At 62.4% G+C, this 12,048-nt stretch overlaps 1 protein-coding gene across 1 annotated transcript; it reads left to right on the forward strand.

The window, feature by feature from the left end:
* Positions 1–3,288: 3,288 nt before the first annotated feature.
* On the forward strand, positions 3,289–11,760 carry XKR7 (XK related 7; the record flags this gene model as incomplete). The annotated part of the gene is made up of 3 exons (XM_080404402.1): positions 3,289–4,455; positions 10,517–10,716; positions 10,808–11,760. The coding sequence occupies exons 1-3, from the start codon at positions 3,785–3,787 to the stop codon at positions 11,758–11,760; spliced, it is 1,824 nt and encodes a 607-aa protein (XP_080260528.1). The 5' UTR covers positions 3,289–3,784.
* Positions 11,761–12,048: the final 288 nt, after the last annotated feature.

Raw genomic sequence — 12,048 nt, forward strand, 5'->3', positions numbered from 1 at the left:
GCCAGGGTGGAGGGTACTGCCTTGGCACCAGCCCCCCAGCTCCTCCCTGCTCTGGGGACCGCTGCCTGCTCTGCTGCTGTCACCAAGTGGGTGCTGACCCTCAGCAGCAGCTCTCGGCTTTCTGAATGTAGCCCTGTCCCCATGCGGCTGGTGCTGCCTCCCTGGCAATGCCATTCAGTGCTGCGTGATGACAGCGATGCTGTTGCTTCCCCATTGATGGTGGAGGGACCTTGGTGTCTTGGATTGGTGCTTTCACGGGAGGGAGCCCTGACAACCTGCCCAAGGCACTGAGCGTGGGCTGGGGAACAGGAAAAGCACCAGTTGGGTTGGGGAGACCTGGCCTGCTGGCTCATGCCCTTCACAGGACGCATCTTAGCAAGAAATTCCCCAAAGGGTGCATGGTGACACCCCCTCCAAGTGCTGTGGCACCTCTGGGCTGCTGGAGATGGGAGTGGCTGCACGGGGACCACAGGGGACAGCAACGGAGGGAGTCAGGCAGTGGCTGGCTGGTGGTCACCACACTTCTGTGGGCAAATAATCCCTTAAGGGAGATTACCCAGATCAGAAGATTACTGGCCCTAATCCCATAAGGTCATTTGTTACAGCTAACTGGGGAGACCTCCTCCGTCTGCGGCAGCATGTGCTAAAATAAGGCGGCTTCCAGGGGAGCAGTGGAAGTGAGTACTAATGCACAGCATCCTGGCTGTGCTGGGGGTGATTCACACTCAGGTTGGATTTTTTCCTGACATCAACCAAAAGAGGCAGCGGGATTGGGGCTGGATGCCAGTGCTGGAAAATGCTCCTTTTACAGTGAGGGTGGCTGGCTGGAGATCTACAGACTGGATCGGGGGCCAGCTGCCTCCCATCCATGGTCCCAGGGCTGGCTTCCAGAGTCCCAGCGGGACTGGGGCACAGGGGTCAGCTGCAGAGCAGGATGCAGGACATGGGATGCAGGGTGCAGGATGTGGGTCTGCTTTTCTCCTGCAGCCTCACACCACAGCATCCACCACAGAGTGACTGGCTTCAGTTTTTTTCTGGGCACAAAGGCAGCATTTGATCCTTATTGCTCTGATGGAATCAGAAAAGAAAAGTGCCTGTGTCTCACGGTGTGTGCTGGGACCCCAACTAGAGCTGGAGCCACACTTACCTCCCAGAGGGACACATTTTTCAGAGCAGTGACAAAAGGCTCTGTGGGCAGTGAAAGCCCTAGCTGCCCTTCCTGCCACATGTGCATGGACACAGCTTCTGGAGGCTGGGGTTTGCCTGCAGAGCTCGGAGCTGAAGGTGGTGCTTGGGAAGCATGACCTGGCTGGGTAGTGATTGTCTCCTTCAATGGGCTGGAAACCTTCTCCCACCACCTACTGCAGCAGCCCACGCACTGCCCAGGGAGGCGAGGAGGAGGGAGGGCTTTCAAAGTCTGTGTGGGAGGGATGGGGATGGTAAGGGGATGGTAATGGGATAGGGATGGGGATGGGGTGGGGATGGGGATGGAGATGTGGACAGGCATAGGGATGAGATGGGGATGGGTTGCCCATGTCCTGGCAGCAGCAGAGGGAAGCACGGTGACCACCTGAGGTTGCCAATGACAGTGCGATGAAGGTAGGGTTTTGCCAGGGATGCTGGGCTGCGTGGAGGGGCAGGGGCCACTCTCTCAGGGAAGGGGGGCCCAGCTCAGCACAGGCCTGCGGGAAGCTGCAGCTGAGTCTGCTGCAGCAGGAGGAATCACAAAGCCACCAGCACCTGAAAAACATTCTCAGGGCAGCGAGCAGCGGCTGGTGCTGCACTCTGTGGGCCTCTCCCCAGCCAAGCTCTGAGCCCAGCTGCAAATCATGGATTTCTCCTCCTGGAGCCAGCGCCAGCGGCAGGCCTTTTCCTTGGAAGCTGGACACAGCCCGGGACCAGCGGTCTGTTTGGACCAGTTGCACGTTTATGTGTCCCCTGGGAACTGGGCAGTCGGAGGGAGCAGCTGCCTGCCCAGTGCTGAGGGCTGCTTTGCTTTCTGTGTACTTTGTTATGGAAAGAGCAGGGTTTGGTTTCAACATGTTCCTTTTTCTTCCTTGCAGCACTTTTATGTATGCAGCTAGAAACCCTCCCTGCCTGCTGACAGCTGCACAGGAAGGCTTCGGGGATGTTTATAGGTTTTTTTCTTTCTCATTTTTTCATGTGGCTGCCAGGGCCTGTTGTTAAGATAAATCAGACTTCAAACCACAATCCCCGTGTTTTCAGACTGTGGATCTTTAACTGCTGTTTCAGAGGGGGCATTTCAGGATCAGCAAAGGAAGGTAGGTCTGTCTCGTCCTGGTTTCCAGGTCCCCTCTCCCTGGTGCTGTGCCCACCATTGTGGCAGCACCGGCTCTGCTCCACGGCCCAGCCAGGACAGAGATTCCCCGGGGACCGAGCCCAGAGAGGGCTGGGGCTGGCCAGCCATCAGCAGGGGCTCTGGCCAGCAGAGCCCGTCTTCTGAAGGGACCCTGGCTCTGACCGGTGGTGGATGAAAGGTTTTCTTCAGGCTCTGGGATGCTGGGAGCATCCCCTCCCCCAGGCAGGCACTTGTCGAGGGGATCTGTCAGGAGTATCTCAAGGTTAGGTATTTAAGTCGCATTACCCATGCTAATACATGCAGCACCGAGAGCCTCGCTGAGGGCCTGGCTCCGCTCCCTTGTGCTGACTAACGCCTTCTCCTGTCCCGCTTGCTCCCCTCGGCTTTGTGCACCGGGAACCCAGACACACACTGGGTGCGTGCTGATCCCCCTTGCTGCTCTGCAAGGCAGAGTTTGGAAGTTGGCTGTGTTTCCTGGGATAAAACACGCTCCCCCTCGCTGCGTGCTGCAGCGTGCTCGCCGTGGGCCAGGCTCCAGCCGCTCGTGGCTCCTCCGCAGGCAGGCACGCGGGGCTGAGCCCTGGGGGCTGAAATGCAGAGCCAGACCCTGTCCTCTGGTCTGGGGGCTGAGGCTGCCTTCACGAGGCAGCTGCCTGCATGTGATCACCCTCCCTGGAGGCATGCTGCAAAGGCGTAAAAAGCCCTTTCTCTCCCAGCAGCGCTGGGCACGCCGGCACAGTGCTGCTCCTCACGTGAGCACGTGTCCTGTGAGGGCACCAGCCCCTGGCGCTGCCAGCTGGGCCAGGGCAGCCTGGCTCTGCCAGCCGTGCTGCACCCGAACTCTGGTGGGCAACACATAGAGGGGAGATGTGGCGGGGCAGAGCCTAGGAGTGGCCAAGCACAGCCGCACCCAAACCCTGGTGCCCACGGTCCCTGCAAAGCAGACCCTGGCGCTGGCCAGGGACCCTGGTGCTGGCGCAGCTGTGTGACCCTGCAGGGGCTTCCCCGGGGCTGGGACTCTCCCCCAGAGCAGGGCTCAGGTCCAGCCCAGCAGGTCCCGGCTGGGGCTCCCTCAGGCCACCTGTCGCAGGAGCCTGGTGGCCTGTGGCCCTGGCCCGGCCCTGGGGGAGCGGGAGCACCCGCAGCATCTGCAACCCCCGGCCCACGGGGGGCTCATGTTGCCCGGGCCCGCTGCAGGGCTGGAGCCTTGCGTCGGGGCTGGCCGGGGCCGAGGAGTGAGGCTCGGGGCCGGGGGAGCCCAGGACCGCCCTGCGGCTGCCCGGGGAGCCCCGGTTAGCCGGGTGGGGGGTGGTCGGGCGGCACGGCTGCTGCCCCGGGGGGTCCGCCGGGCCCGGGGCGGGGCGCGGAGGGGCACCCACCGGCATCGGGCAAGGGGCGGCGGGGAGCCCGGGGGCCGGGGCCGAGCCGGGGGAGCCGCTTGCCCCTGCCGGCAGGGGCGCGGGGATGCGCCCAGCGGCACCGCGCTCCCCCGGGACCCCGCGGCGGCAGCGGGGCGGGGCGGCTGCCCCCTCCGGCGGGGGCGGGCGGGGGCCGGGGGGACGAGCGGCGGGGCCGGCGGCGGGTGGCGGCCGGCGGGCGCGGGGCGAGGCCGGCAGGGGCGGGCGCTGCCGGGGCGGGCTCGGCGGCGCCGTCCTCCCTCCGGAAGTCTCTCCCGCTCCCTCCTTTCTCCTCCTCTCCCCCGACAACATGGCCGCGAAGTCGGACGGCGGCGGCGGCCCGGCCGTGCGGCTGGAGAGCCCGGAGGGCGGCGGCGGGAGGCAGGCGGGCTGCGCGGCCCCCCCGGCGCGGCGCTACCGGCTGCGGGACGGCTGCTGGGTGCTCTGCGCCCTCCTGGTGTGCTTCGCGGACGGCGCCTCGGACCTGTGGCTGGCGGCCCACTACTACGTGCGGGGGCAGCGGTGGTGGTTCGGGCTGACGCTGCTGTTCGTGCTGCTGCCCTCGCTGGTGGTGCAGCTGCTCAGCTTCAGGTGGTTCGTGTACGACTTCGCCGCCAGCACCAAGGACAGCGCCGGCAGCACCAAGGACAGCGCCCGCGGCCCCCGCGGCTGCTGCCGCCTCTGCGTCTGGCTGCTGCAGGGCCTCATCCACCTGCTGCAGCTGGGGCAGGTCTGGAGGTACAGGGGGACGGGGGGGTGGGGTACCATAGGGCCGGAATGGGGCTGCTGCAGGGCCTCATCCACCTGCTGCAGCTGGCGCAGGTCTGGAGGTACAGGGAGGATGGGGGGGTTGTGGGTGGACAGTAGAGACCAGGATGGGGTTGTTGCGGGGCCTCATCCACGTGCTGAAGCTGGGATGGGTCTGGAGGTACGGGGCTATGGGACGACAGGGGGTGGGGGGGTACCAGGGAGCCAGGATGGAGCTGTTGTGTGGCCTTATCCACATTCTGAAACTGAGGTGGGTGTGAAGGTATGGGTGGCTACAAGGGACACAGAGACAGGATGGGGAAGACAAGGAGCCAGGATGGGACTGAGTGAGGCTTCTGTGGGGCCTCATCTATTTGCTGCAGCTGAGGCAGGTCTTGAGGTACACAGGGACAGGGGCATGGGGGTGCCAGGGTTACCAGGGGCCAGGATAGAACTACTGTGGGGCCTCATCCCCCTGTGGCAGCCAGGGCAGGTCCAGAGGCACAGGGGTCATGGAGCCAGGCTGAGGCTGGAGGGAGTGGCAAGGTGCAGCAAGGGACATGGGTGGGGATAATAGAATGCAGCATGGAGGACACAGGTGGGGACAGCAGGGCATGGGGGGGACATGGGTGGGGATGGCGAGGTGCAGCAGGGGCCCAGGCAGCTGGGTAGGGCATGGGGGTCAATCCCTTTGCAGCCACAGCAGGATGAATGGCAGAGGAGAGGCCCAGCAGAGCCTGACTGTGGGTGCAGGTGTGCATGGGCAGGAGCTGTGGGTACGGGTAGGAGCTGGTATGAGGAGCTGGCAGCCCAGCTGAGTGGCACAGACTTGCTGCCCCACTGGCCAGACGGTGCTGGGCCTGCTGGGGAGCCTGCCTGGCCATGGCAGCCGAGTCCCAGGGAGTGTGAAATGCTTCTGCCAGGCCCCAAATGCCCTGGGCTCGGATCCTTATCCCAGACATCTCTCCGTACTCCAGCTTGGAGCTCGCTGTGGTCTGTGGGATCGTGGGTGAGGAGGTACTGTTTGTCCCCAGCCTACCCAGGCTCTGATGCCTGACCCTTCCTGGGCCCGGGGAAAGGCAGGCTATGCGGGCAGGGCAGCAGCTTGGCAGATGGGAGCAAGCTCAGGGCCCTTTGCCTGCATCTCCGCAGACCCTCCAGAAGCATGAGTTGATGGTTTTTTGGCATCTTCCTCCCCTGTGCTGTGGAGCCGGCCCTGCTCCCTCCCAGCTCCGCTGAGCTCTGGGCGCTGGGGAAGAGCTGTGGCTCTGGCACCGAGCTGCTTCCCAGGGAGGTTGGTGCTGGGAGGGCAGCGGAGACAATGGCAAATTCCCGGAACAATGCAGGGAGCGGGCAGTGCTCCCGGCTCGGGTTTCTGTGCTGTTTCCCCTCCTGAGCTACTGTAGTACAGAGGCTCCTCCACTCCCTGTTGTCTGCATGCATTTCTTCTGCTGCTGCTTTTCCTGGGATGCTCCTGGGATCTCTAACTGTTTCACAGGGCAGCGTGCACCGTGCTAGAGGGGCTCCTGCCCCTTCCCTCACCAACAGAACTCCTGTTCCTCCCTGATCCCACCCATCCCCATGGGAGCTCTTGGGGTATGCTGGCTGCAGGTGCGTGCAAACCCTGTCAGTGTGCTGGAGGAGCTGGTGAAGGAGAGGATGGGAGCTCTCTGGCCCACCAGCTGCTAAGCCTGTCTGCAGGCAGCCTTGGCCCCAGCACCCTGTGGGCAATTACCTGATCCTGGCCCAAGCCAGGTCTGGGCTGCAGGCAGGGGCTTTGCTCCCGGTGGTGTCAGCCACGGTCTCCTGATCTGCTGCACCACGGAGGCTCTTAAGCTAATTAAAATGGTAACTCTCAGCACTGACCCTCCAGGACATGTTGGTCTCAAGCTGCAGCTGAGGCTCTTTCTAATCTCAGGATTTGGGATTAGCTCGGGTGACCAGTTAAATGCAGTTTGCTAAACCCATTAGTGAGGTTGGATCCGGTGCAGGTGCATGTGGCAGTTAAAGAAGTGTTGAATAAATGCTGCATGTGAAGGGAAGGCTTTTCCCTGGCCAGGGCACTGTAGCCCTTGCCAAACATCTCCCCTTTCCCCAATTTACCTGCCTCCTCCCTGCCTTGCGATCACCTCAGCAGGTCTCACCCCTAACAAATCCATCGCTGTGCAGCTCTGAGCCTCAGCTGTGGCAAAGACCCCCCAAATCCTCACAAAAGTACAGCTGCTTCCCAGCTGCAAAGGCAGCTCCTAGCACTAACTCTGAGATTATCCCAAATTACAGCTGCTGTGAGAAGCTGCTGAAGTTAGTTGTCATCAGCATGTTCATGATGCACATGCAAATACTCTGCCATGGATGCTCTCTGGAGACCGTGCCAGTTGCATGACCATGTGCTCGTGTAAGCATGTGCCCGTCCCCCAGCCGGGCCCACACCACGGGTGCGCTTGTGGGCTGCTGCTTGGATGCTTTTGCAGCCTGGGAATTGTTATCCAATCTGCTCGCAAAAAAGTCACCAACTTTTTCACCAAAGAAACACCGAAGGGAAGGGATGCTGTGCACGCCACACATGCCTCCCACCTGGCAGTGTGCCAGGAGTCCCCTGCCACCTCCATGGGCTGGCAGCTGGCTGGTGTGTCTCTGTGGGTCCCTTTGCACTGGGGACAGCCCTGCCTGTGCTCGTTGTGTCCCTGTGTCTGCTTTAGCCCAGGGTCACACCTGGTTTGGCTGCCTGGGGTGGTCACCGGGGCCAGACCTGTGGTGCCTTCTCTATGTGCAGGTCCTCCCAAACCCCTCATCAGCCCATGTCCCCCCATCCTCTGTTGGCTTGGGAACTTGGTGCCACCCCTTGGTCCTGATGTCAGTCTGGTGGCAGCCCTGTGGGGCACAGACACCCTTGGCAGCTCCCTGGGTGGGCTTATGAAGGGTGGCAAAGCTGGGACCCACAAGTTTCCCCCCTGCCAACACCTCTGCCTGCTCGGGGGCAGGACCCCTCTTGGCCCTGGGAGTACCTGACTTTGGGGTGTCAGCTTGTCCTGCTGCAGCACCCAGCACAGGGGTCAGGCCTGGTGTGCAGGACAAGGGGCTTTTTAGGGCTGGACTGAGCCTTTCCCTGAGCACGAGCAGCCTCGTCTGCCCTCGTCCACCCCGGGGGACCCAGAGCATGTCGGGGTATGGGAACAGTGGGACACAGGGACTTTCATCAGCGCGGTACCAGCCCAGCTGGGTGCATGTGCAGCTTTCCCTGGTGACTTGACTTGGTGGGATGTGTAAGGGATTAAAATGGCTGCAACAGGGAAGCAATTTTCTCCTTGTTTAAGTAAAGGATTAAGGGATGATATCCCAAATTACCTTCTAGGAAAATCGCACTCTGTATCACTGACTCTTAGACCAGGGGATCCCTCATCCTTTTCCATCAGAGAATGATGATTAGCATGTTTGGTTAAGACCAGAGCTGAGCTTTTCTCCTCACACTTCTTTTTTTCCAACACTTGAAAACTGGGGTCAGTAGCGGGGGGCAAATGGTGACGCTGGTGGCAAACCCAGCTGTGGCGGCACTCTGGCAAAACTGGCGCCTGCCCGAGCCCACCACCTTCCCGCTGCAGGGATTTTGTTGGATTACTCATTGTAATACAAAGGAGGGAGCAATTAGCCCTGAGAGCTCTCGTGGTAGGTTTCTGCCTCATCATCGTTTTTTTTAAATTAAATGATTTTTTTTCAAGTGATTGATTCTGTATTTCCCATGCAGCTGCCGCGGCACTGGGTTGGTAAGCGCCCGCCGTGCGCTGTCAGCGTGGGGAGGTTTCTCTGGGCTGAAACACCACAGGATGATCAAATGCATAACAAATAAGAATCAACATTTCATTCTGGCAAGTTGATGGGAGATGAAATCTTGTTTTAATGAGATCTATGGAGCTGATGGGAAGACGGGAGGATGATTGTGCCCTCGCCAAAAGCTGGGGGAGGCCACAGGTCACTTGTTGAGCGGCTGAGGAGCCAGGGACGGCACAGCTCTGGCGTCTGTGCTTGGGGGGCTGCTGTGCACCGCAGACAGCAGGATCACAGTGCTGATGAGCCCAATTAGTGAGGCTGATTACCGGGAGGGGATGAGGTTGCCAGCGCCTGTGCCTCATCTGTGTGTGTGCCCTGGGACCAGCTGTGATGCCCTGCAGCATCCTGGGCTCTGCGTTGCTTCTTCTGTTGTGTTCCCCTATGCCGTGCCCTCCGTCCCCAGGCCCCCCTGGTTTGCACCCTGCCAGCGAGGGGTGGTCCATCCCCGCGCCCTTCTGTGGGTCTGGGAGCAGTGGCTGGAGGGGAGAGGGGCTGGGGGGCAGTGGCTGCGGCGGTGCCACAATGGCAGTGCTGGCTTGGCTGGCCACGAACAGGTGGCACCGGGGTGCGAATTTGTGTTGGGAGCCAGGCGGCTGCAGCCTCTCCTCCCAAGCAGCAAGGCATGGGCAGCAGCAAAGTCTAAAATTAGCTGCCCCCCCCCCCCCCCCCCCCCCCGAGGTGAAGGTTAAAGCGTCATTTTGATACCAGCACAAAGAAGCTGGTGGGGGCCAGGAGCAGGGCTGTGGGCTGGCCCCTGTGGCCATCAGCACCTGCTGAAACTGGGACGGAACTACTAAAATTGTGTGATTTGCTGACATCAATGTCTTGCCCAGTCACCAGCTCTTGGCAGGGCTTTTTGGGGCTCCCGGCAGTGCGGTGGGAGAGGATGGGGCAGGCAGTGATGGGGCTGCCAGGGCATCAAGTGGCCTCGCTGGGGAGGACCATGGGAGCCCCATGGGACCAGAGTACCCACCCTGCCCTCCCACACACCGAGGGAGCTGGCAGGGCTGCCCGGGGTGAGAGCAGATGGCAGTGGGGTGGCACAGGGGCCTTGGTGGCCCCAGCTGATGGCCCTCACTGTGGTCTCAGGGCTGTTCAGCCCAGGGGAGGGAGCACCCAGCCGCCTCTGCAGCGGGAGCAGGGCCAGCTCCTGCCTCCTCCCGCTGACGGATGAGCTGAAAGTGCTGGGATCAGGGGTTCTCCTGCGCTCCGGGCTAGTGGATCCGTCTGGCAGCGCTTTCTGGAGCTGATGGAGAGGCTGTCACTCTGCGTGAGGGTTTTACTCGGCTGAGAGGAAGCTTTATGGCCCATTGTCCTCCCCGTCATCGTTCTTTCTTCTTCTTCCTCCAGCTTCCCCCTTCCCTGAGGCAGCAGAGCCACCGGCCCATGGTGCAGGCAGGGCTGCCCGGGGATGCCCTGCCCATCCGGCCCCATGTCCCCTCCTGTGGTGCCCGGATCTGGCCCCGGGCCACAGGGAGGGGTCCCTGGTGACAGTGACTCAGGCAGTGCGTGTATTGGTGCCACGCACACCTCCGCTGACCCCCGGCCGACGACCAGATGGCCAGGGCTGGCATGTGCCTATACCTGCAGCCCTGCCAAGAGCCAAGGCAACGCCGGCACAAGCGCCCGGGTGCTTCCCGTAGGCAGCGCGGCACGACCAGCTGGTGCCTTTGTCCTGGCCAGGGCAGGGGCAGGCAGGGTGGGCTCCACGCCAGGTGGGACCAAAATATCCCCTTTGAGAAGCAGCCGGCTGTGGTGCTGGGCTGGGGCCAGAGTACCGAAATCCACTGGTGACCGGAGAACGGGGCTGTGGGCAGGATCCCTGGCTGCAGGAGCAGCCAGACTCTGCGGGGAGGGCCCAGGGGCAACACTGGGGGTGGAGGAGTGGGGTGGTGGCTGGTGGGTGCTGTGATGGCTGGATGGGCAGTGGGGTGGTGGCCAGGTCAGCCATGGGGCAGCAGGGTGCTGAGCTGACTTTGCACAAGCTGCCCCTTCGCAGCATCTCGGGGCCCTGGGGAGGGACAGGGACGTGCCCAGCATCGCTGCTGCCCTGCAGCCCTCTGCACCCCCAGCATGGGGGGGTTTCCATCGTCCCAAATCAGGGGGGAAGCGCTTGCTGGAGCGGGTTGGTGGTGGTGATGGGGCATGCCTGGCATGGGCAGGAGGAGGCAAGCTCGGCTGCCTGGGCGGTGGTGGTGCATCTCACCCTCCCACCCTCCTTGCACAGGTACCTCCGCACACTGTACCTGGGGCTGCAGAGCCGCTGGCAGGCTGAGCACCGCCGCCGTCACTTCTACTGGCGGATGATGTTTGAAAGCGCAGATATCAGCATGCTGCGGCTGCTGGAGACCTTCCTGAAGAGTGCACCCCAGCTTGTGCTGCAGCTCAGCATCATGGTGCAGCAGAACAGCATCGAGCCACTGCAGGGTAAGGGGCACGGCCCAGGATGGGGGCGGCTGGAGGGGGGACCCCAGGCTGCTGCAGGCTGTCACTGCTCCTTCCCGCTTTGTGCCCGCAGGGCTCTCGGCCTCAGCCTCACTGGTCTCCCTGGCGTGGATGATCGCCTCCTACCAGAAAGTGCTGCGGGACTCGCGGGAGGACAAGATGCCCATGTCCTACAAGGGGGCTGTGGTGCAGATCCTGTGGCACCTCTTCACCATCGCTGCCCGTGCCATCGCCTTCGCCCTCTTTGCCTCTGTGTTCCAACTCTACTTTGGCATCTTCATCGTCACCCACTGGTGCATCATGACCTTCTGGATCATCCAGGGTGAGACGGACTTCTGCATGTCCAAGTGGGAGGAGATCATCTACAACATGGTGGTGGGCATAATCTACATCTTCTGCTGGTTCAACGTCAAGGAGGGACGGAGCCGCTATCGCATGTGCATCTACTACATGATCACACTGTCGGAGAACGCTGCCCTCACTATCCTCTGGTTCCTCTACTACGACCGCAAGACCACCTCTGACTTCGACGCCTTAATCCTCGTCTGTGTGGTCAGCTCCAGCTTTGCCCTCGGCATCTTCTTCATGTTCATCTACTACTGCCTCTTGCACCCCAACGGCCCTATGTTTAGCCCCCACGCCGGGGGCTGCATTTTCCGGCAGCGACCAGCCCCAGCACCGGGGTCCCCTGCGGACGCCGTCACCAGCCCCCCCCGCTCGCTGCCGCGGACTACAGGGGGGGAGCGGGATGGGGCACCGGGGGAGCGGGACAGCTGTGTGCCCGTTTTCCAGGTGAGACCCTGCGCCCCGCCGGCACCGGCCGCCCGTGCCCCGCGGACAGAGGGGCCTGTCATCCGCATTGACCTGCCCAGGAAGAAGTACCCAGCCTGGGATGCCCACTTCATCGACCGGCGCCTGCGGAAGACCATCCTGGCGCTGGAGTACGCGTCGCCCACCACCCCACGCCTGCAGTACCGCACCCCTGGTGCCCCCCAGGAGGTGCTGGAGTATGAGACCACTGTGTAGGGTGGGGGGCACAGGGCCGCAGTGGGGGCCTCCTGGTGCCATCCTGGCCACCCTACATCTTTGCAGCCGTTTGCCTTTCTGTTGGGTTTGCCGGCCCTCCTGTGCTGCCACGCTGAGCGCCCCGCGGGCGGGGGCCGGGGAGGTCTCTTGGTGCTATCCCCCCTGTGCCACCCTCCCACCGCCAAGACCCCTGTCCTACCCCACGGCAACCGCCCCAGCTCCCCCCAGGGCTTGTCCTTGCCAAAATACCTCACCGGTGCCTGAGGCCAGGGTGGTGAGTGCTGTGGC

Source organism: Falco punctatus, assembly GCF_963210335.1.
Source record: "Falco punctatus genome assembly, chromosome: 10".
Lineage (NCBI taxonomy): Eukaryota > Metazoa > Chordata > Aves > Falconiformes > Falconidae > Falco > Falco punctatus.